This window comes from Telopea speciosissima, chromosome 1 (genome assembly GCF_018873765.1).
Source record: "Telopea speciosissima isolate NSW1024214 ecotype Mountain lineage chromosome 1, Tspe_v1, whole genome shotgun sequence".
Taxonomy (NCBI): Eukaryota; Viridiplantae; Streptophyta; class Magnoliopsida; order Proteales; family Proteaceae; genus Telopea; species Telopea speciosissima.
The window spans coordinates 85,729,639-85,751,090 of record NC_057916.1 but is presented as its reverse complement, the minus strand read 5'-3'; the positions used below and the strand labels follow the sequence as shown (position 1 = coordinate 85,751,090).

The 21,452-nt window shown below is 41.7% G+C and overlaps 1 protein-coding gene across 1 annotated transcript in view; it reads left to right on the top strand.

Moving 5' to 3' along the window:
• LOC122672616 (probable protein S-acyltransferase 12) overlaps positions 1-21,452 on the top strand; it is a 49,184-nt gene that overhangs the window by 6,680 nt on the left and 21,052 nt on the right. Inside the window, exon 3 of the mRNA XM_043870080.1 lies at positions 9,513-9,604. Within this exon, the coding sequence (XP_043726015.1) occupies positions 9,513-9,604 (92 nt within the window). The remainder of the gene's footprint in view (positions 1-9,512; positions 9,605-21,452) is intronic.

Below are 21,452 nucleotides of genomic sequence, written 5' to 3'. Positions count from 1 at the left end.
TTTGCGAACAATAATAGGTAGCTCAAGAGAAGAAGTCTTACCAGTTAGGGAAGTAGGTTTTGGATCCGGGTTTGGCAATTGGATGGGTCTTGGTGTTGTAATGGATTGAAGCTGCTTATGTCTGGTTTGGCTCTTCGTATAGACCTTCAAATTTGAATCATCAATCCTCCGTTGAAATTCACCAATGGTTTTTTTGATTGGAGTTAACTCCCCTTGAGCAGGAATTTCATTACATTTCATTATTATCATTATTTGTAATCTCCCCCTGTATAGGAACATCTCCCCCCGAAGTAGAGAGAGGAACAGGAGCAGGAGGGGCAGGAACAGACTCATCAAGCACATACTAAAGAGGGGGGTCTATGGTCAGCACATCTTTACTAAAACTCTCCCCCGGAAGAGGTGGGGACGAATAATATTAAAGACTCATGAAAAACAACATCCATACTTACCATAGTATGGCGTGTAGGAGGATAGTCATAGTACTATATCTCGCGATATATCGGTATCTCGGGCCTACCGAGATATCCGAAATATCCGAGCTATCGCGAAATATGCCCGAAATATTGCATTTTTTCTGCAATATTTCGGGGGTCCATCTCGGGGGGTATTTGGCCATATCTAGGCCTGAAACTTCATGGACAGCCTTATTTAAGCTTAATAAACACATTTAAACCATAAAATTGTAAAAATGATTGACATACGGTCGCCGACCCTAATGTATAAATAGTTAAATACACATAGATTAATGAAATCACAACTTAAGTTACAAATTACAAGTGCTAAACTCGCTAATAGTAGTTCTTGTGCCTCCCTGGATCAATCCCACTCATGCCTCGTGGAGTCGACGTCCATTGCTCTCTGTTTGAAGGACATATGTGGACCACGGTATAGAATCGGAGAAGAAACGAGTGTAGGTATCCACAAGTGTCACGTAAATGGAATCATCAACATACTGTAGGTAACCTATCCTAGGATATAAACTAGGGTTACCAATCGATCTATCCGTGAAGAAGATGATCCATGTGATATGATGTTGGCGCCCGCAGAGGCGATGGCATTGGCGCATGTATGGTCGGTGAGGTTGGTAGCTAGGTCATGGGGTATGCAAAGATGTTATCTACAAAAGATGATCCAGTATGTCCCTGGGACTGGGATTGGTAGTCATAGTCCCCTACCCCACTAAACTGCCCATATGATGATGATCCATATCCATATCCACCGTAAGGTTGTGATGCACCATAATCCGATACCAATGGAGTGGCATGTGCATCAAAAGATGGGGCACGCCAATGTCCAGTCGGTCCTCCCTCCCTATCACCCATACTCAAACCACCAACAGAGCTAGATAGGTTATCAATGTCCATGTGATCAGGTTGCAACTGTGTTTGTTGACCCCTACGCTTCCTGTTGTATGTATGTAGGGGGCCTCTCGAGGGTGGGGTGCGGGGGCACGTGCTCCGTGGTCCGTATCTTGTGTGGCATGATCAAACTGTGTCTCTCCAGTGAATCGGAGTGGCTCTACAGGTGCCGTATCCTGGGCCTCCTGGCCTACCACATAACGCTCTCGCATGCCGTCAAATTCTTCACCAGCATCACCACCACCAGCATTACCACCACCAGCATCACCATCACCACCACCAGCATCACCATCATCACCATCATCATCATCATCATTTGAGGACTTAGACCAATCTTCATCATCAGCAACATTGCCACCAGTGGGCTGGAATGGTATGGGTGAGGCTTCCTTGCATGTATCTCGACCCTCGTCGGCCGTATACTCGTCCACATCGCACCAATCTCGGAAGCTATCATGGGGTCGGGCCTACCTCCCTCCTCATCCAACACTGGCTCACCTCTATCCTCACCCAATCCACAATAGGGTCCTCATCGTCTGAGTCAACTTGAAAGATGTCAGTTAGATCAATGGTGCCCCTCTGTCCCACATGTCCCATGCGTATGTGTTGCAGTTTCAGCCTCAAGTTGTAGTGCACATACACCATATCAGATAAACGTTGGGACCCCAATCTGTTGCGCCTCTTGGAGTGGATGAGTGCAAAGGTACTCAAGTTCCTCTCACAACCAGATGCAGAACATGTTTGGGCAAGGACTTTAATTGCTATTCTTCTTAAGTTTTCAGCCGATTCCCCATACAACACCCGCCATTCAGCTGCATTACAAGTTTACAACAAAAAAGACATGTGTCAAATGCTGTTTCAACTTTCAACTTTCAAATTTCAATACATATGTAATTTAAAACTTAAAAGAATTACCAAGATCACCACGTGCTCGCCTGTCCAGCCTCGGTTCCAAAACTTCCCAATGCATCCCTAAATACCTTGATCTACACCCATGTGGAAAATTAGTAAGTACTTCTTCACTACTTATTTGAAAGCATGAATAAGTTGAGTTTCCAAATGAACTCACTTCATTGTTGCAAATTGCTTGTAGTGCACCATCTAGCTCCAACTTCTTCACTACTTGTTTCACAAAGATCAATAAGTTGAGTTTCCAACCCAAGCCTATTGTTATATTGATACTTAGGGTTCAAGTAGTATCTGACATATGACATATAGAATAGAGGTATTGTCAAATGCATAGGTAATTAGTAAATAATAATACTATGAATTAGTAAACATAAAACAAACTTACTCACCAGCCTTATGCAGTGGATGCATAAGTTGATTCTCCCAACGAGTATTTATGATATCTAAGAAGTGTTTGCTACTGCGAGGAGCCACACTATAGACACTATCTTTCATCAAGTCTATTGCAAGATATAGGCTGGCATGGTTGGGCCCTTCAGAGCGGAGTCGAACATGTAGAACTTTAACTCGGCTCTAAAACTTTCACCACTTTGCTTAGTTTGGCCTAGAAGTCCTCAGATGACATCGTTGTTTGTGCTTCCCTCCCATTTGTAGTCTTGGAACCCTTCCATTCAAACCACTCCTCAGAAGCAAACATGCTTCTCAGCCCGGCCTTCTTTGTCTCAATGCTTTTGAGAGCAATGTAGTTGGTGGCAAATCTTGTGATGCCAGGCCTAACCAAGTCACCCCCACATTTTTCCCTCAATAGATTGAGTGCATAGGAGTGGTTGTATACAAAGTTGGTGACTTGTCTTGCACTTTCAACCACAGTCTTCACCAACTTTAACTTTCCCATATCTTTTAGTATTAAGTCAATGCAATGGGCTGCACAAGGAGTCCAAAAGAGCCGGTACTTACTATTGTTCATCATCTTCTCACCGCCGACTGAAGTTACTTCCATTGTCGTTACAACTGACAACATTCTCAATACCCACATCTTTTCCACTACTTCCTTTAACAATCAAATATATTTTGCATCCTTTATCTCTTTGGATGCATCCACGATTGAGGAACACCGTCCTCCCATCACAATAAACCATGAAATTGATGATGGACTTTCTTTAGGCCCAGTCCATCCATCTCGCCATTATAGTCACCCCATATGTCTCCCACATATTCCTCATCTCACTAATGTACTCATCAATCTCACTCTTTTGTTGAGGTAGATAAACATTCATTACCTATATAGTGTGGGGCCCTTGAATCCTGGGCCAGCCTCTGCAATGGTATCTATCATGGTATCATAATGGGGGCCTTGTGCGGTGTTCTTTGGGATGGTATGGTATAGCATCCACTTAGCTATTGATTCTTTAACCAATCCCTTCATCCCCTTCCATGCTCCTTTGATTCTGGGTTGACTGCTTCCTTTCTTCTTATGCAATTTAGGATCAAATGTTGATGGTGGTACTGGTACTGGTAGAGGTGTTGGAGTTGTCTTCACACTTTGTGATCTTTTAAAAGGATTCAAAGTTCTAGGACCTCCAGAACTGCCAGCTCCTCCACTACCCCCTACTCTTTGTCTCTGCTGATCATCTTGAAAACTTACTCTACTTCTTGAAACAGTCCGCCTAAAATCCCTAGCCTCCTCTGCTTGTTTGTATGTCATCAGTCTGCAATGTCATCATCATCATCATCATCATTGTATCGTCTTCCTCCTCCCATCGAACTCCTCACGTATCCTCAAGTTGTTTTCTTATCCTTTGCTTGTCGGCCTTCCTCTTCTTTCTTCCCCTCAAACTATCACCAATCTCCTGGCTACTTGGAGGGACCATATGACAACCTACAACATCTTTAGATCCTCCATATGTTGTTTAAGTCTCACTGGACCCACCTCCCATAAATTGCATGTGACAATAGTTACATATAGATTTTCTCTTATCCCCATCAATGGGAGTACCATGTAACCATGCAATGTCACCCCTATGCTGGCTGGCTGGCTGGTCTCTCTTGTTCCCTATGTTCTCTTTGTTCCCTCCGCCCCCTTTGTTGATTACTTTCCCCCACCTTTTGCTTGCCCTTCGCACGTTGTCTATCACGATCCGCCATAATGATACTTGTTTACTGCAATGTAAGTAACACAAATAATTAAAAAACTTAATGTAGATGCACTTCAATTGACACTTTTAGATTACTAATACACTTGTATAGTTATTTAATATTTTTCCCCTAACCCTTATATTTTTCACATAATTAAAACCAATTTTTTATATATAATGTTAATATAAGTATTGACCTAACACAACAAAACAAAAAATTAGTAAACATAATATACATGTAATGCATCTCAAAACATATAGAAATAACTTTCATATTTTTTCATTATTTTTTAAACTTAAAGCTCATATTTTTCCTTATTTATTTCTGTTTTTTTAATTTTTTATATATTTTTCTTAATTTTCGAAAATTAAAAGAATTATTTAAGAGCAGAAAAATAAATCCGACACTGTGAAGCCGTAGATCGGCTATTGGTTTCTAACATATATTTAATTCATTACCATCTAAGTCATATTACCCCTAATTATTTCCTATTTTAGTTGTAGGAAAATGAATTTTTAAAACCAGAAAAAAAATAAAAAAAATACATATGGGAAAAAAATTTTGACACCGTGAGGCGGTAGATCGGCCTCCGGTGTCTAACATATATTAATATCATCAACATCCAACAACATTTGTACAAAATTTTAAAAAAAAAATAGTTTTAGAGAAATAGAATTTACCTTAAATAATGAAAATAGGCTTGGATGATGAGCTTAGATGACCCTCCGACGTCTTCCCGGCGACAAGGAGCTTCAACAATGCTTGGATGAGGCTTGGAAGGGAGGAAGAAGAGAGAAAATTTGAATTTCAGCAGCTCTCGGTCGAAATATCGACCAAGAGCTGCGAAATATGGAATTATTAGGCTCTTAGTGTGACACTATTTGTCACTTTTACAATATCTCGCGATATATCGTGAGATCCACGATATATCGACGAGATATTGTATTTTTATGTTTCGGAAGTGTTTCGTATCTCGGACATATCGAGATTCACGAAATATGGCGATATATCGCCGATATTTCGCGAGATTTTATACCATGAGGATAGTAACACTTGTACCCCTTTTAGATGGCAGAGTAACCTAAGAAAATGCAGCGGAGGCCACGGGGTTTAAGCTTACAAGGGGATCTAGTGTCCCTAGCATAGCAAACACAACCAAACACCTTAGGTAGAACGACAAAAGAAGAGGAGCCATGTAACAGCTCAGCCGGGGATTTGGACTTAAGGACCCAAGTAGGCAGCCTATTAATCAAATAGGCTGCAGTGAGGACAACATCCCCCCCAATAAGAAGAGGGAACATTCCAGGCAAACATAAGGGTACGAGCCACCTCCAAGAGATGGCGATTTTTTTCTCTCAGCCACACCATTTTGGGCTGGAGTATCAACACAACTGGTGATGTAAAATCACATGGGCAGCAAGGTATTTTTGGAACTAGCCTTCCATATATTCTGTCCCATTGTCACTTGTCAAAATTTTGAGAGTAGCATTAAACTGAGTCTGAACCATCTTATGAAAATGCTGAAAACAAGAAAAAACCTTATTTTTTGTGTGCATCAGGTAGACCCAAGTAGTTCTAGAGTAACAGTCTATAAATGTGACAAACCAACGATGACCAGAAATAGAAACTTTTCGACTAGGACCCCACACATCAGTATGAACCAAATGAAAAAGGGAAGACCATCTTTTATTAGAAATAGGATAATTTGCACGTGTCTGTTTGGCCAAGACACAACCCTTACAAAAAAATTCTTCCTTATTACAGGTTTTAACCAATGCTGGAAATAAATGGGATAAAGTTCCTAAGGGGGGGGGGGGTGTCCTAATCTAAAATGTCATTGGTGCAATTCAGAGGAGGAGGAGGAAGGCTAACACAATTGAGAAGGTAATGCTAGAGGAGGAAGATGACCAATTGACCATCATCAAGCAGGTACAATTCACCGTGCACTTTACCACATCCAATCGTTCGCCTCGTTTCCAGTTCCTGAAAAACATAATGAGTGGGAAAAGAAGTTACTCTGCAATTCAAATCTTTAGTAATACTACTAATGGAAAGAAGATTAGTAGTAAAATTGGGAATATGTAATTCAGAAGCCAAAATAATGGAGGAAGAGCAACTAATGGAACCCTTTCCTGAAACGGATGAGAGGGAGCCATCAGCCACTCGGACTTTATCCTTGCTAGAAGTGGGAGAATATTTATGGAAGAGACTGGAGGAACCCGTCATGTGATCAGTGGCACCGAAATCTATGATCCATGGAGTGGAGACAACCGATGCACAATGACCAACAAATGAAATACTTGAACGGGCAAAGTGGGAATCTGATGGAGTAGAAGAATTGGCAGGAAGAGATGTAGTAGAGGTAGCGGAAGTCTGTACCATACGCCTAAAAGCCTATAGTTCTTCCTGGGAGAGACCATGTTCAGCAGTGGGGGCTGTAGCTACACTTTCAATGTGATTAGCCTAGTTTTTAGTTTTACCACGACCACGTTTGGCTTCAAAATGAGCAGGTTTCCTATGTAGTTTCCAGCAAGTAGCCTTAATGTGATATGGTTTGTTGCAATGTTCATACTTAACAGGTTCCTTGGTGGAAGAAGTAGTCGTAGGAGCTGTAGGAGAGCCATTAGTAATAGTAGCTAGGCTGGAACCAGCTTGTAGAGCAGACCGATCTACAGTAGAAGTATGGAGCATAGCAGCCCTATGAGCTTCCTCAGTATGGACCAAAGCATAGGACTGCTCCAGTGTAGGGGAAGGAGACCAGCTAAGAACTTGCACTCGAATAGGGTCATACTCAATATTCAGACCTGTCAAGAAGTCATAAACACGGATTTTGTCAACGTGTTTGCGATAGGCAGCAGTATCAGCTGCAGTAGAAGGCTGAAAATCTGAGTAATGATCCAATTGCTGCCATAAACTCTTGAGGGCAGCGTAGTACTTAGAAACTGATAAATCATGTTGTGTGGTGTCATGAACCTTCTTGCGAATCTCATACACCTGAGCATCATTCCCTACCTACCCATAATTCTCCTTGGCAGCACTCCATATGTGATGGGCAGTATCTAATAATAGGTAGTTACTGGAGAGGTCAGGTTGCATAGAGTGTAGCAAGTAGGACATCACCATAGCATCATTAGACTCCCATCTATCCTGGAGAGAACCAGGTTCAGCTGGCATTGTGGTAGTCCCAATAAGATGTCCAGTAAGTCCTCGACCAGCAATGGTCAAATAAGTGGACCTGGACAACATTAAGTAATTGGTGCCATCAAGTTTGATAGGAGCAGCGAGAGGTAAAAAATCTGTTAGTGTCTGTCCATCACTTTCAGAAGTGGCGGTAGTAATACCGGAGCCTTGCATGCTTGCAAACAATCAATCAACAGAACCAGCAAGAAGGTTGAAGCAATCGGCCAAAGAAGAACCAGAAAAAAAAAATCAATGTGTAGAAATCGATCCAAATTGAGAAGACCTGAATTTTTTCAAAAAAACCTCAGAAAAATTTGCTGATATCAAGGTTGAGTGATCCTCTTGAATGAATAAAACACCCCTGAAAAAATCAGCAAAAGGAGACAGCCCTAACCCAAAAATCGATAAGTGTCAGGGTTTTATAAAACCCCGAAAGTGGAGATCGATATTGGTTAGGGGCTTCAAAAAGTGCTGTCCAGACTCCAGAACTGCCAGGATGGATCTCCAACAACGAATATCAACCTTCAAAGTAGAGAGAGGCTTGTTCTTCAAAAAAATGGAGAACTCCAAAAACCGCAGAGGAGAGAGGCAGCAGCTATCGATCTGAATTTCTGTTTAGAACATTAAGTGATGAGGTGGTGTTGAGGGCAGCATCTAGATCATATGATCACCTCATTAATTCTGCCCTAAGGTGGAGAATGAGAACCAAGAAGAAAAGAAGGAGAAGGGAGCAAGAGGAAGTGGTAGGAAGAAAAAACGATGGGAGGGGGGAAGGATTTTAAAAGCTTAGATCAGAGAATTTGGCTCTGATGCCATGTTAACAAAAACAATTTTAATGAATGGCTTGAATGATCAATACGATTGAGCAAGCTCTTATATTTATAAGAAAAAGATTACAACCTAAAGGACAGAATTGTCCCTACTCTAGCTGACTCTGCTAAGAGAGTCGGCAGTACATAAAAACATAAAAATAAGACCCCAAAAAGGTCCAGAATACCCTCACGGTATTCTGGTATACATTATTCAACAAAAAAAAAAAATGACAAAGAAATATGAACTGAATTGATTTTCCGGGAAATATTTTCTAATTGAAACAAATGCAGCCTGATGGAAGTTAATATCAAAATTAGGGTCAAGAAGATGATAGAAGCCTACTGTACAAGTTAGACCCCCAAAAGAGAATTGAATGGCAACATCATGACAGGGAATCAAAGAGTTGGTAAAATGGATTTTTAAGTGCAAAATCTGAAAGTTTAAAAGCTTTGAGCATTCAATGGCACTTACCTTTCCTTTCTCCGTTGCATATATCGAAGGTACTTTAACTCCAGGATATTTTTTCATGTTAGAAATCACTGGTTTTAGGAAAGAACATTGCAAAGAGGTCATGGCTCTCAATCAAATAAAGGTCAACCACTTAAACCGCCCTCCCTCTTCTTTTTTCTCTTTCATTTTGTGTTTATTTCTAGCTTTAGTGTGAGAGTCTACAGATTAGACAGGGACCTTGCTACTTGAAATTTTTGTTGTAGAGAATTTGAAAGTGAAACCCCATCCGGCATTTGTATATTAGCTGTAGATTTGTGCTGTGAAAAATGGTTAGTATCTGCAATCCTAACAGAAAAAGTCCTTTTTTCCATTAATGCTGTTGGAAATAAAATTCAGGGAGAGGGTTCTCTGAGCAAGCGGTATAGAAGAGTGCATCAATGAGGTGTGATAAAATGGCATCGTACATTGGAGGGGCAGTGAGGTCATTTTTGTGAGGAGGAGTGAGATAGACACAGATGTGATAGCGTACCTACACCAGCGGCTTAGAGAACCTTTTCCCTAAAATTTGTTACTTCACTCTTTGCCTGCATAAAAGTTACCTTACTGATTCAGGTTAATATTATGGGCCTTTCAGGATAACTGCTGTACTTATTTTGTTTTCTTCAGGTCAACGATGCGTTCTTAAGATGGATCATCATTGCATATGGGTTGTTAATTGTGTTGGAGCACGCAACTACAAATTCTTTCTTCTTTTCCTGGTAGGTTCTAGACTCTCTCCTGATTCTGACTGATACTTGATAAATTTGAGGTAGAAAAGAGTTTGTGTGAGACGAGAAATACAATTTTTGTTGGACATTGACTTCGGTAGTAGTTAGATCCAAAACAACTTTTTAATTTAACTCCTTTTTGAAACAAATTCTTGTAATCTCATGCCTGTTAGATTATATGGATGAAGAACATAGAGATTCAGTTGGATAACAAAAAATACATATTGCACTCTATGTAAAGAATTTAAAAGTTAAGGGAAAGGAAAACAAAGACCTCTTAAGTGAATATGTCCCATTGGTGCATAATGTTGTATATTTTCTTGATAATGAGACAAGAGTTTGTTGTTGTAACTGGTTCAACACAAAGTATTCGAATGTTGTGACTTAAAACCTAGATCTGGTCTGAGTATTTTTCTCTTTTGGAGGCCAAGATTCATGTCCCTTTTTGTCATCTTCTGAGTTTGTCTTTTGATTCTTGTTTTGTGCATTTCTATTCTCTTATAAGTTTAATTGCTCATTTTCTTGACTTTTCTTTCCTTTTTCATGCCCTTCTACCAAGAGCAAAAGGATAATGTGTATTATAATATTCTCTTGATCTACCAGCATTTGCAGTTTCTGACTTTCTTCCATGCATCTCTGTTTTGGGGTTGCTATGGGTCCACAAGGATACTAGATACCTCAAAATAAGATTATAATGGCAAAACTGTAATAAACCAGAAATTGGAAGGGCTATTTGGGAGAAAATATTTATTGAACAAGGGTACTGATGCAGATCAAGGAGTCTACAGTACACGGAACATTGTTTGCATATTACTGTTCATGTGAACAATGGTACTATTCACATGAACAGTGTTGTGAGCCCATATGTTGATTTATTTAAGCCACGTATCAAACCCATATTCCAGCCAAATTCCGCCCCGTGGCAGCCATGGAACAGCTGGATTTAAGAGTTTCTAGATTTTGGTGGGCCCCATGGACAGCTTGTAGGGAGAAGATTGTGGAAGATTCTTCCAGCTTGCGTGGTGACGTGTCTTTGGGAGTTTATAGTCCTTGCGTGGGGGATTTCATAGCTTAGAGATAGTTTCTATTTTATATAGATTGCTTCATGTAAATGGTAGTTACTAATTCTAGGACTTTACCTTTTGTTGTTTAGCTGCAAATTAGATTCTACTTTGTATTTGATTCCTTTCCACGCAAAGACGAAACTCAGCTGCTGTTATAAATATAGCGGCTGTGTTAATAGATCCACGATTGAATGAATGAAAAAAGCTTAGTTGTTTAGCCATGGGCGCTGTGAGAGACAGTGTGAGGTGAGAGTCCTCGAGTGAGATACCCTAGAATGACACCCTTATCCTTTTCCCCCTTCTTCTCTTCTCCAATTGACACCCCTATTCTGGGCTTTATTTTCTGTCCATCTGAGATCAATTGAGTCTCTGTTGAAGCTGCTGGTTGGTGCATTGAAGTATCCATCTATGAGTCCAAGTTGCTGCTGAACATTGTTGCTGATTGAAGGAAGCATTCAACCACCTGCGGCTCAAGTTCTTGAAGGTTCCCTGTCACACCCCACCCCCAAAACACCGGGAAGTGTGACGAATGTACGCCTACATCCCTACACCAACCAGGATCGCAGATGAAATGTCTAACATTTACAGTCCATAATCAAGTACAATTACAATCAGAGCAGCGGAAGTCATAATAAATGTAAGATCAAATAAAGGGAATCTACTGTTATAAATTTATAAATAATTGTGTGTTGCTTATCCCAATCTTATTACCCAAGTGTAAGTCAAGACATATATAGTAATCCCTCAAAAAAATGTATATATACATCAATGACAAAAGAATAAGTATAAACCCTGATGTATCAAAAGAATAGGGCCCCGCCCTCAACCAATCATCCACAGGAGCACTCCAGACATCACCACCATCAAGATAAGGGTAGGGGGTTCTGAGCTCTCCATCTTTGGTACACCTGCATCACCATTTAAAAAGGGGAACCATGTGGGGTGAGCTTCACTAAGCCTAATGAGCGGTTAGAACATACAAGCACGTGCATAAAATCCATGAATGCAAACACATGATGTATGAGTCCATTTTTATTATTATCCACCTAACAAACAAATGCCTAAGTCTGGGTGAAGTGCTACTGCAACATCCCCTAGGTAACATCCCTGGTCCCGAATACAGCGGAGCCCAATGATGTAACCCGAGTTGCGGTTTGAATCTTGCTAGCCACGTGCACGTCCTGGACAATGAACCCCCGATATAACCCTAGCTCTCACTCGGTACCGGAGCCCTCACATAGCATTTCCCGAGTTCGAGTATGGTGTTCCCGTACGTCGGACACAACTATCGGTTATCCAACACCTTACCCCCTGTTGGCAAGGGGTGTAACACTGGGGAATGTATAATCCTAACCAATGCATCTACATGTATGAAGGTGTATGTGTATGCGTATACCAGAGGCCAGGGCCATAATACCAGAATCCCCTTCGGCCACACTATCCACCCGTCTCCTCTAGCATACATACCCATACAAAATAGTACGACAATACATTGCCGGCTTTCCTTTCAGTCACACCGTACCCTGTTTCCCATCCTAGTCAACCAATCATACTAATGCAACAGTTATAATCCAATAAAAATTACAACAATTAGTACGGTGATATGGCAATGAAACCCCGGCCACTCCGCACCCCATTTCCAACACTTACTCTATATGCATGAATACAATAAAATAAACGGATGGCGATCCCGAGCCCGTCATCCCCTTCTGCAGAATCGACACTCGGATTCCATAATCACAATCTCATCTCATTCACCTCAACACACATGAATCTACAAAGGCCTAGCCTTCTATCAATCATATAACATAATACATCCTTACCTAATAAATATAACTAACCTAAGCTACCAATCAGTGTGAGGATTATGAAAATTAAATATAACTCAAGCACAATCAACCACACATGATTCAATGATTATGCAATGCATGTCCATACACATTTCAAGACCAAATACTCATAAATTAATCTGAGGATCCAACCCACTCACCTTTAGCACATAGGTGCTTTGATGTACTCGAATGTATATCACGAACACAACCTCACCGGGACCTAGTATACAACCTATTTGATGTGGGGAATATAATTAAATTAATGTCTATCAAAGTGGCCAAGGGCCAATCAAAGAATTTGGAGTAATTTAGCCATTTCAAGCCTTTGGTCGATCCTGCGGTTGATGCAGGTAGGGTTGACCGCATGATCGACCTGACAGGCATACAAAGCTATGCTTCCCTTGCCTTTGGTCAATCTTGATCTAAATCGAATGGGGGCTTCAAGAGGGCTTAGGTACAGTATAAACACATGATTTTGATCATAAAATGGCCAAGGACACATCCCAATTCATGGGGAATGGCCACACTTGGATTCCATACATATCAACCCTAGTTTTAGGTTTCAACCCAAACTGGATTCAATAGGAAGATGGACAGCATGTCCACAGCCATGGGGAGGTCTTAATTATACTAAGATCAATCCACATATGCATGGGAGCATGAGGGGATTTCGAATAGGGCATGTATCTATTGGGTTTGGGTCAATTTCACCAATGGGTTGGTGAATGTTATAGGGTTTGGGTAGGGGGAAGATGTACAATGGCATACATAACAAGGGGTGCATGGGGGAGGTCATAGCACACACACTCTAGGCCTTAAATCCCTAAGAATATTTAGTGAAACCCAAACCCTAGGTTACAAAGCAAAGAAAATAGGAGGAGGGCATTCAAGGTTGGAAGGTTTACCTTGCTTGAAGCTTGGAAACCAATGTGGGTGCCCTAGCTCCCTTCCTTCCTACCCTCTTCTTCTTTTCTTTTTCTTCTCCTTCCTTTTCTTCTTTCTTTCTCTTCTTCCTCTCCTTTCCACGTTTTTGGTTGGTAGAGAATGAAATAAGCAATTGAAAGCTCATGTGGTTTTATAATTTTAAGTGGTCCTTAGGGCCTATTTGGTTGGCAGCCCTAAACTGTACTTTAAATCACATTAAGCCCTAAGTTTGGGCAATGGGGCCCACAATCAAGCACTCATTTGGTATGGTTGGAATGGGAATCAACCCTACATTATGATGTCATAAGGGTTTGGGACCCATCCCAAGGTTTAGTGGGGCCCACAACATGAAAAATGGGTCTTTAACCCCCTCAGGCTGATCCTGCGGTTGATGCAGGTAGGATCAGCCGCATGATCGACCTGACAGTGCAAACAACAAGGTTTAAATGCTTGCTGTCCAAGGTCATATGCAAGGGGACTTGCATGGGGACTTGCATGGGGACAATAATGGGGTATTAGCATAATATCTACATGCCAAGAATGGTAGTTGCAAGTTGCTTTGGGACACATACCTTTAGTCATCCGAAAAAGGAGGCTTTAGGTACTTTCTACGATATGCTTCACATCCTTCACTTGTATCCGGATGAAGGTCACGTATCCTCCAACCATTGACAGCTCTTCCCCGATCCCTATCAAGGAACCTCTCTTCCACAGGTTTACCTGTCGATCGGTCTATGATCTTGAATGTTGGTTTGATTGTTATAGACACAAGTTCAAATTAGTACGGATTTGGGCACGGTTGTAACATTTCCTGCCGAAACCTTTAAGACCATCTGTCTTCCAAGATAGTCATCAGTTGCTGCCCAAATTTTTGAGATTCTAAATCCCCCCATAGGAACCCCCACTCGGCAAGAATTTGGAGGTGTTCTGAAGTCTGGTGTGGCTGCTACTAGAAATCTCCTCAACTGGATCCTATATCAAGAATTGGGAAATCTCAGAATTTAGCCATCAGCTTGACCTGAGATTTTGAAGACTGATTCCATCCCTCAAGACCTCTACTCGATGGTAACATCAGCCCTTTCCCTCCTTTCTTACTGTTCTTGAATTCAGTTTATTTTCTGGTCTTGAACCCTAAATTGATGCCCTGCAATAGAGGTTCTCTAGTTGCTGTTTGTTGTCCTCTTTGGCTGGGGTTATACACTACCTTTGTTAGGTGGTGTTAGGGGTTACAAGGGCTATTGTAGCCTATTTTTACGTACTGTTGGTTACGTATTCATATACTGTTGTCAAGTCTGAAACCAGTATCTATTTTGGGTTGTATCTGTGATCCTATCTGGGGTTGAATCACTTATGACTTGGCCTCTCATTAGGTAAACTAGGAATGGAGGTTAAAATAAGGATTAAAGAGGATAAATGAAGAGATGGGCAGAATTGGAAAGAAGAAGTTAAGATTTTAATTAACCAAACAGAGTTGTCTTCTTCCTGGCGTCGGGCAGAACCAGCAGAGAGCTGTTTGGAGTCAAGGAGAAGTAACTCCCTCGCAAGACCTCAGATTGACCTAAAAATTGAGACGGGGAGTCGCAACTCACTGCCCTCTTAAGAGCGACTGATGGTCTTCCAAAACACCTAAATAGCAAGTGAAACAGAAATTTCTGAGATCTTAAACTGAATCTAGCAGTAACCTTAGGTTCGGACCTGAAACTGGGATTCAATCACACAATGGAGGCAGTTTTGGTTGCCCAAAAGTAAGGATTTAGTTCCCCAAATCTCAGGAAGAAAAATAAAGGGGTGAAAGAGATTATTCCCAACCGTGGGTGACAGTAGTGCTGCAGGAACAGAACAAAAGGAGAAAGTAAGGAAGAGAATGCTAAGGCGAAGGAACTGAAAGCCAAAATAGTAGAGAAAGATGAAGTTCAGCAAGGAAGATAAAACCTGTGCGTAAGGGACATGAAAGAGAAGAATGGAGAAGGAGAACTACGGTCACCAGCAGGCCAAGCAACATGCCACACTCGTAAGGTAAAACTCTAACTCTTATTCATTCAATTCCAATCTCTCCATTGACAGTATATGCATATATGAAAGAAGAACCCAACCGAAAAGATTCTATTTTGGAAACTCAAAACAATTAAAATTAGATCCTACATAGCTATCTTCTATTTAGTGTACCCAATAAAATACAAGATTACATGTTATCTATCCCAATAAAGAAATTAAATATCTACCAAGCCCCTTTGGACCAAAAAGTTGGGTTGGGTCGGTTCTGTCTCGACTTGGGGTTCCATAACGGGTCTTACCAGTCCAATCATGTCAACGCTATTGCATCAACTCTCCTCCTTTGAAAAGAATTCGACTCTGTCAAGTTTGGAGAGGGACCAAGGATACCATTTGATTCAACTTGTTGGAGGAGAAAAGAAACCGCCACCTTCTTGAGCTTGATATCAGGGAGATCCTTGGCAGGAAGAAGCTTCATTTTCTTACCACCATGCTTGAAAGAGTAGGTATTTGCATACCCACAATGTTGTGCCTTCTCATCAAACAACCATGGTTGTCCAAGAACAATGTGACACACCTTCAAAAGGAGGATGTCACATTGTACCATATTCACAAACTCAGTAATAAAGCATGTGAGCAAACACCTGTCAGTAATCTTAAGATTGGTGTTGTTCACCCATGCAACCTTGTATGGAGTGGGGTGTGGCTTTTGTCTTCGATCTCAACTTGTGAACATCATCTTCAGAAACAACACTAGTGCAACTGCCTCTGTCAATGTCATTGCACTTTACTAGGATCTATAATTAGTGTTGTGATGCCATTCTTCACCCTTAGAGACCTTGTGAGTGGTCAAAATAGGATGTACATAACATGGATGCTACTCCCCATCACTGTTATCACCGTGGACTTCACCAGGCTCACGTTCTGCTTCCACTAATTCTGTGTCAAGACTCCATTGCTCTTCCGAAGCAAGAAGTATATAAGAATCCTTGTCAATATAAGCTATCATGCGATTGGGACATTGAGTAGAGACATGCCCGTACCCCTTGCATGTGAAGCACCGAATGGCAGCTTTTGGCATCACTAGAGGTCTATCAGAACTATGACCTCAATATGGACAATGAGGATGGTTTGGCTTAGAAAATGCCATAGATGAACCACTAGCCTGTGGTTTGCTGAATGACTTTACCTGAGGAGAAGATTGTTGTTGACTGGAACCATCATCCTTAAGGAAAGTACCTATAGAAGTCTAACAAGTATATGGGTGCTTCAGACTTTCTTCAACCTGATATGCCACAATGTACAACGTTCTCCATCGTAGGCAGTCGACTGGACGCTAGTGCAGCACTAATCAAAGGATATAAACCATTCCAAAACCGTGCCACCAATTTCTCTTCATCCACTCAAAATCAGATTAAGTGGCTAAGTAATACATTTGACCACATACTCCTCAACATGTTGTCGTGTCTTTGGTGCATGAACTTGAGGAGTATGTGCTGCTTGTAGTCGGTCAATAGGAATCTTTGGATCATGGCTTTGCTCATCTCAGCCCAAGTAGGGACTATCCAGATGCCTCAAGTTCAATTTAGCTGCTGGTACTTGATCCACCTGATTCGAGCTGTGCCTTTCAGTCTAGGCTCTGCAAATAGAATCTTTCTGGCCTCAGTCAACCCATATCATTGGAAGAAAGTCTCCTGGCTATGGAACCAGCTGAGGTATGCTGATATGCTCTAGGTTGTTATCCCCGTAGAAATTGAGGACATCCAGTAATGTCGTCCTAGCTAGATGTTAGATCTACTAGGAACCAGGTCAAACAAAATTCTGTTAAGATACTGGTTTAGAGGGCAGATTTTGATGAACTTGGTCAAGGCAAGGGTTAGACTTGGGGTATTGGGTTTGAATTTTATAGGGTAAAGCAGGGCAGGTTTAGGGGAGTCTAAAGAACCTGGTTTTGTGAGTTTTGAATGAGAATTTCAAAATCAGAAAAATTAGGGTTTCAGGTTTGGTTTTGGGGAAGGAGAAGGTGGTGATTTGGGGAAGGAGAAGGTAGTGATTTTTGGGTTTATAATGGGGGTTTGGTCCAAGATTTGGATCGAATTTCCCAAATAGGGAGAGGAAGGTTCGATCCTAATATGGAGGGGTTTTGAGGGTAGGTTAGGTCTGATCAGGTTCTAGGTTATTTAGGGTTTAATGGATATGAGGAGGGATGTGGGATTTGAGGTAATTAATGGGACAGAACTTAGGATCGAGTGAGGGGACTGGTCTTGGGATGCTGTGACTGAAAGTTGGATGGATTCTAATGGAGGAATAAGATGGAAAATAATTGCAGCAATTATAAACACTTACTGGATTTGTAGAACAGTAACTAGAAGCTGTAGAAGAGAACCTCCCGATCTGAACAAATGCTAGGAGTCAATCGGAGTCCACCGATTCCTTCACCTTGAGATCCACAAGGCCTTCTTGAAGTAACTCTCAAGGAACACTCACAAAGGGAGCATGGCAGCAAAGCTGAAACAGATTTTAACAACAGCCAAAAGTGGGGAGCCTCCCATGATTCTCTTAGCTATTAATAAGATGGCCAATGGCCCAAACCCTAATACAAGCTAAAATGATCCTCTAAGGACCAATAGGAATACAAGGTCCTCTAAGGACCAATAGAAATAGGTTAACTCCTAGCCAATAGGAGTGAATCACTTAAATTGAACCAAAGGTTGAACCTGGTTCAATTTAAGTTTACAAAAGAAGCTAGCATAGTGTTGAGATGTGTTACTTGTTATTATAAGGGTATTTTTGGTATTTTATTTATGCTTTATTTATGTATTTTTGAACAAGGGTAGAATTGTAATTTGGGCTGTGACATTGTTCACGTGAACAATGTTTCCCTTTGTAATCTCTTTTATTATTATTATTATAAATAGAGAGCTTGACTGATCTCATTGATCATTCAAGCCATTCACGAAATTCCTGTTTTGTTAACATGGCATCAGAGCCAAATATACTTTGATCTAGGTTTTCAAAACCCACCTCCCTCCCTTCGATTTTTTTTTTCTTTTCTCCTTCCCTCCATCAAGCTTCTTCCCTTCTTCTTTCTTTTTTTTTTTTGGTTCTTCTTCTCCCATCAGGGGTAGCACTACTGAGGTGATCGTAATGATCTAGCTGATGCCCCAACATACCTCCTTTTTTATGCCTCTTTTTTGGATCGAGTGGAGCTGAAGAACTGCCTACGATTTGAAGAGTCCTATTGTTTTGGAGATCAGGCCTCTACATCTGTTTCGGCTGCATCTTCTATTGTGGGATCTTTATTTGATATTGTTCTCAGCCCCTATTCACTTCATCAGATTGGTTGAAGACCCCAGCCCCTTATCGATCTCTCTTCTCAGGGTTTTTTTCAAAACCCTGACATTAATCGATCTTGGGGTTTGGCTGCTGGTTCCTGCTGCATCTGATTGGCACCCTTGCTGCCTTCATTTGACATCATTCCCAGCCTACATATCCGAGATTTTTTGCTCCAATACAGTCCTCTTCTATTGGGTGTCGATTCTAGAATTTTTTTGGATATTTTTTGGCTGTTTGCTGCTTCATTGAGATTGGTTACTTGCTGCAATGACTAGTTCAGATTCTTCTTCGGCCTCTTCTGGCATTGATGGCCAGCCCCGGACTGATTTTCTTCCCCTTGCTGCCCCAATCAAAATTGATGGCTGTAACTACCTGAAGTGGTCTCGGTCTACCTATTTGACAGTAGCTGGTCGTGGCCTCACTTGCCATCTTCTTGGGACAACAACTAAACCAGTGGAAGAGGGTTCTCAGCTCAACAACTGGTTATCTAATGATGCGATGGTGATGTCCTACTTGATCCATTCTATGCAAGGGGATATCTCAGACAATTTTCTTCTACTGGACATAGCCCATACTATCTGGAATGGTGCCAAAGAGACTTATGGTTGCACGGGGAATGATGCACAGGTCTATGAGATTAGAAAGAAGGCTAATGCCACTACCCAACAGGAGCTCTCGTCTCCAAATACTATGCTGCCCTCAAGAACATGTGGCGGCAATTGGATCATTACTCCGACTATCGACCCTCTCATGCTCGATCCGGCTGCCTATCGCAAACACGTTGACAAAATACGTGTCTATGATTTTTTGGCTAGACTAAATATGAAGTTTGATCCTATTCGGGTGCAAGTACTTGGGCAGTCCCCTTTTCCATCCCTAGAGCAGGCCTTTGCCTTGGTTCATAATGAGGAATCTCGTCGGGCTGCTATGCTGCATTCGTCTACTGTTGATCGATACGCCTTACAAGTTGCTTCCAATACTCGTTCTCTTACCACTACTGATGGTGGTATTGCTGTCCCTAAAGGTCCTGTCAAGTGTGAACACTGCAACAGGCTCTATCATACTAAGGCTCAATGTTGGAAGCTCCATGGCAAGCCTACTGATTTTGAGGAAAAGAAAGCTCGTGGGAAGTTTAAGTCCAAGGTTCATATGGCTGATTCTTCTACTACTGCTGCTGCTGCCCCTTCATTTGACATTGGGCTTACTCAGGATGAGCTCCTAGCTTTCTGTCACATACTATATGCCTCTTCCGCTGCCTCCACTACGGCATCTGCACCTGCTGCCCCTCCTGGTTCTAATTTTGCCTCAGGTACTCCAGGCAGTAGTCTGTGTGCATCGGCTGTATCCAATCCTTGGATTATAGATTCTGGTGCCACTGACCACATGACTGGCTCCTCCCATGTATTTCATCTTTATTCTCCATCTTCTGGCAAAGACAGTGTTCGAGTAGCTAATGGTTCCCTTTCTCCTATTAATGGGAAGGGTTCCATACGCTGCTCACCTACCCTTTCATTAAAATCTGTTTTGCATGTTCCGTCCTTTTCTACCAACCTTCTCTTTATTAGTAGTCTAACTAGAGATCTGAACTGCAAACTGACTTTTTTCCCTTCTCATTGTGTCATACATGATCTGGAGACGGGGGCGCACGATTGGGGGTGGTAAGATGCAGGGTGGTCTCTACTTACTTGACCCGGGTCAGCCTTCTACTTTGCATTCAGCTTCCTCTACAACTCATCATTTACAGTCCACCTCGTCCCCTGACCTTCATCGCTGGCACTGTCGACTTGGTCATCTATCCCTTAGTACTTTGTCTCTTTTGTTTCCGCGCTTGACTAAGCATTGTAATAGGAATGAGTTTTTATGTGAGGCTTGTGTTTTGGCCAAACAGACTCGTTCTAGTTATTCTTCATTAAATAAAAGAAGTGAGTCTCCTTTTGCTTTGGTTCATTTTGATGTATGGGGTCCTGCCCGTTGTACTTCCCTTTCTGGTCATCGATGGTTTGTCTCGTTTATTGATTGTTATACTCGTGCCACTTGGGTGTACATGATGAGCCATAAAAGTGAGGTCTTTCGCTGTTTTCAGTTATTTTATCGTATGGTTCAGACCCAATTCAATGCCACCTTACGCATTTTATGCAGTGATAATGGCAGAGAGTACATGGAGGGTCAGTTCCAACTTTATTTGGCTGCACATGGTATTGTCCATCATACCAGCTGTGTTTACACACCTGCCCAGAATGGGGTTGCTGAAAGGAAAAATAGACATCTCCTTGAGGTAGCCCGGGCCATTATGTTTGCATGGCAGGTTCCTTCTCACTACTGGGGTGATGCCATTCTTACCGCTGTTTATCTCATCAACTGTGTGCTTACCCGTGTCCTTGATGGTCGTTCCCTCGTTGATCTCCTCCAGGGTTCCTCCTCCTTTGTGGTTCCCCCCAAAGTTTTTGGTTGTGTTTACTATGTCTGCAATCATCATCCTCATGGGAAATTTGATCCACGGAGCATTCGGTGTATTTTTCTGGGCTATTTTGCGACCCAAAAAGGATACAAGTGTTACCATCCACCTTCTCGTCGTACTTTTGTCTCCATGAATATCGTCTTCCATGAGTCCTTGTCATATTATTCCCAAACACCTCTTCAGGGGGAGCAGGTGTGTCTGCTATTCTTCTGGCTTCTATTCAGGGGGAGCCC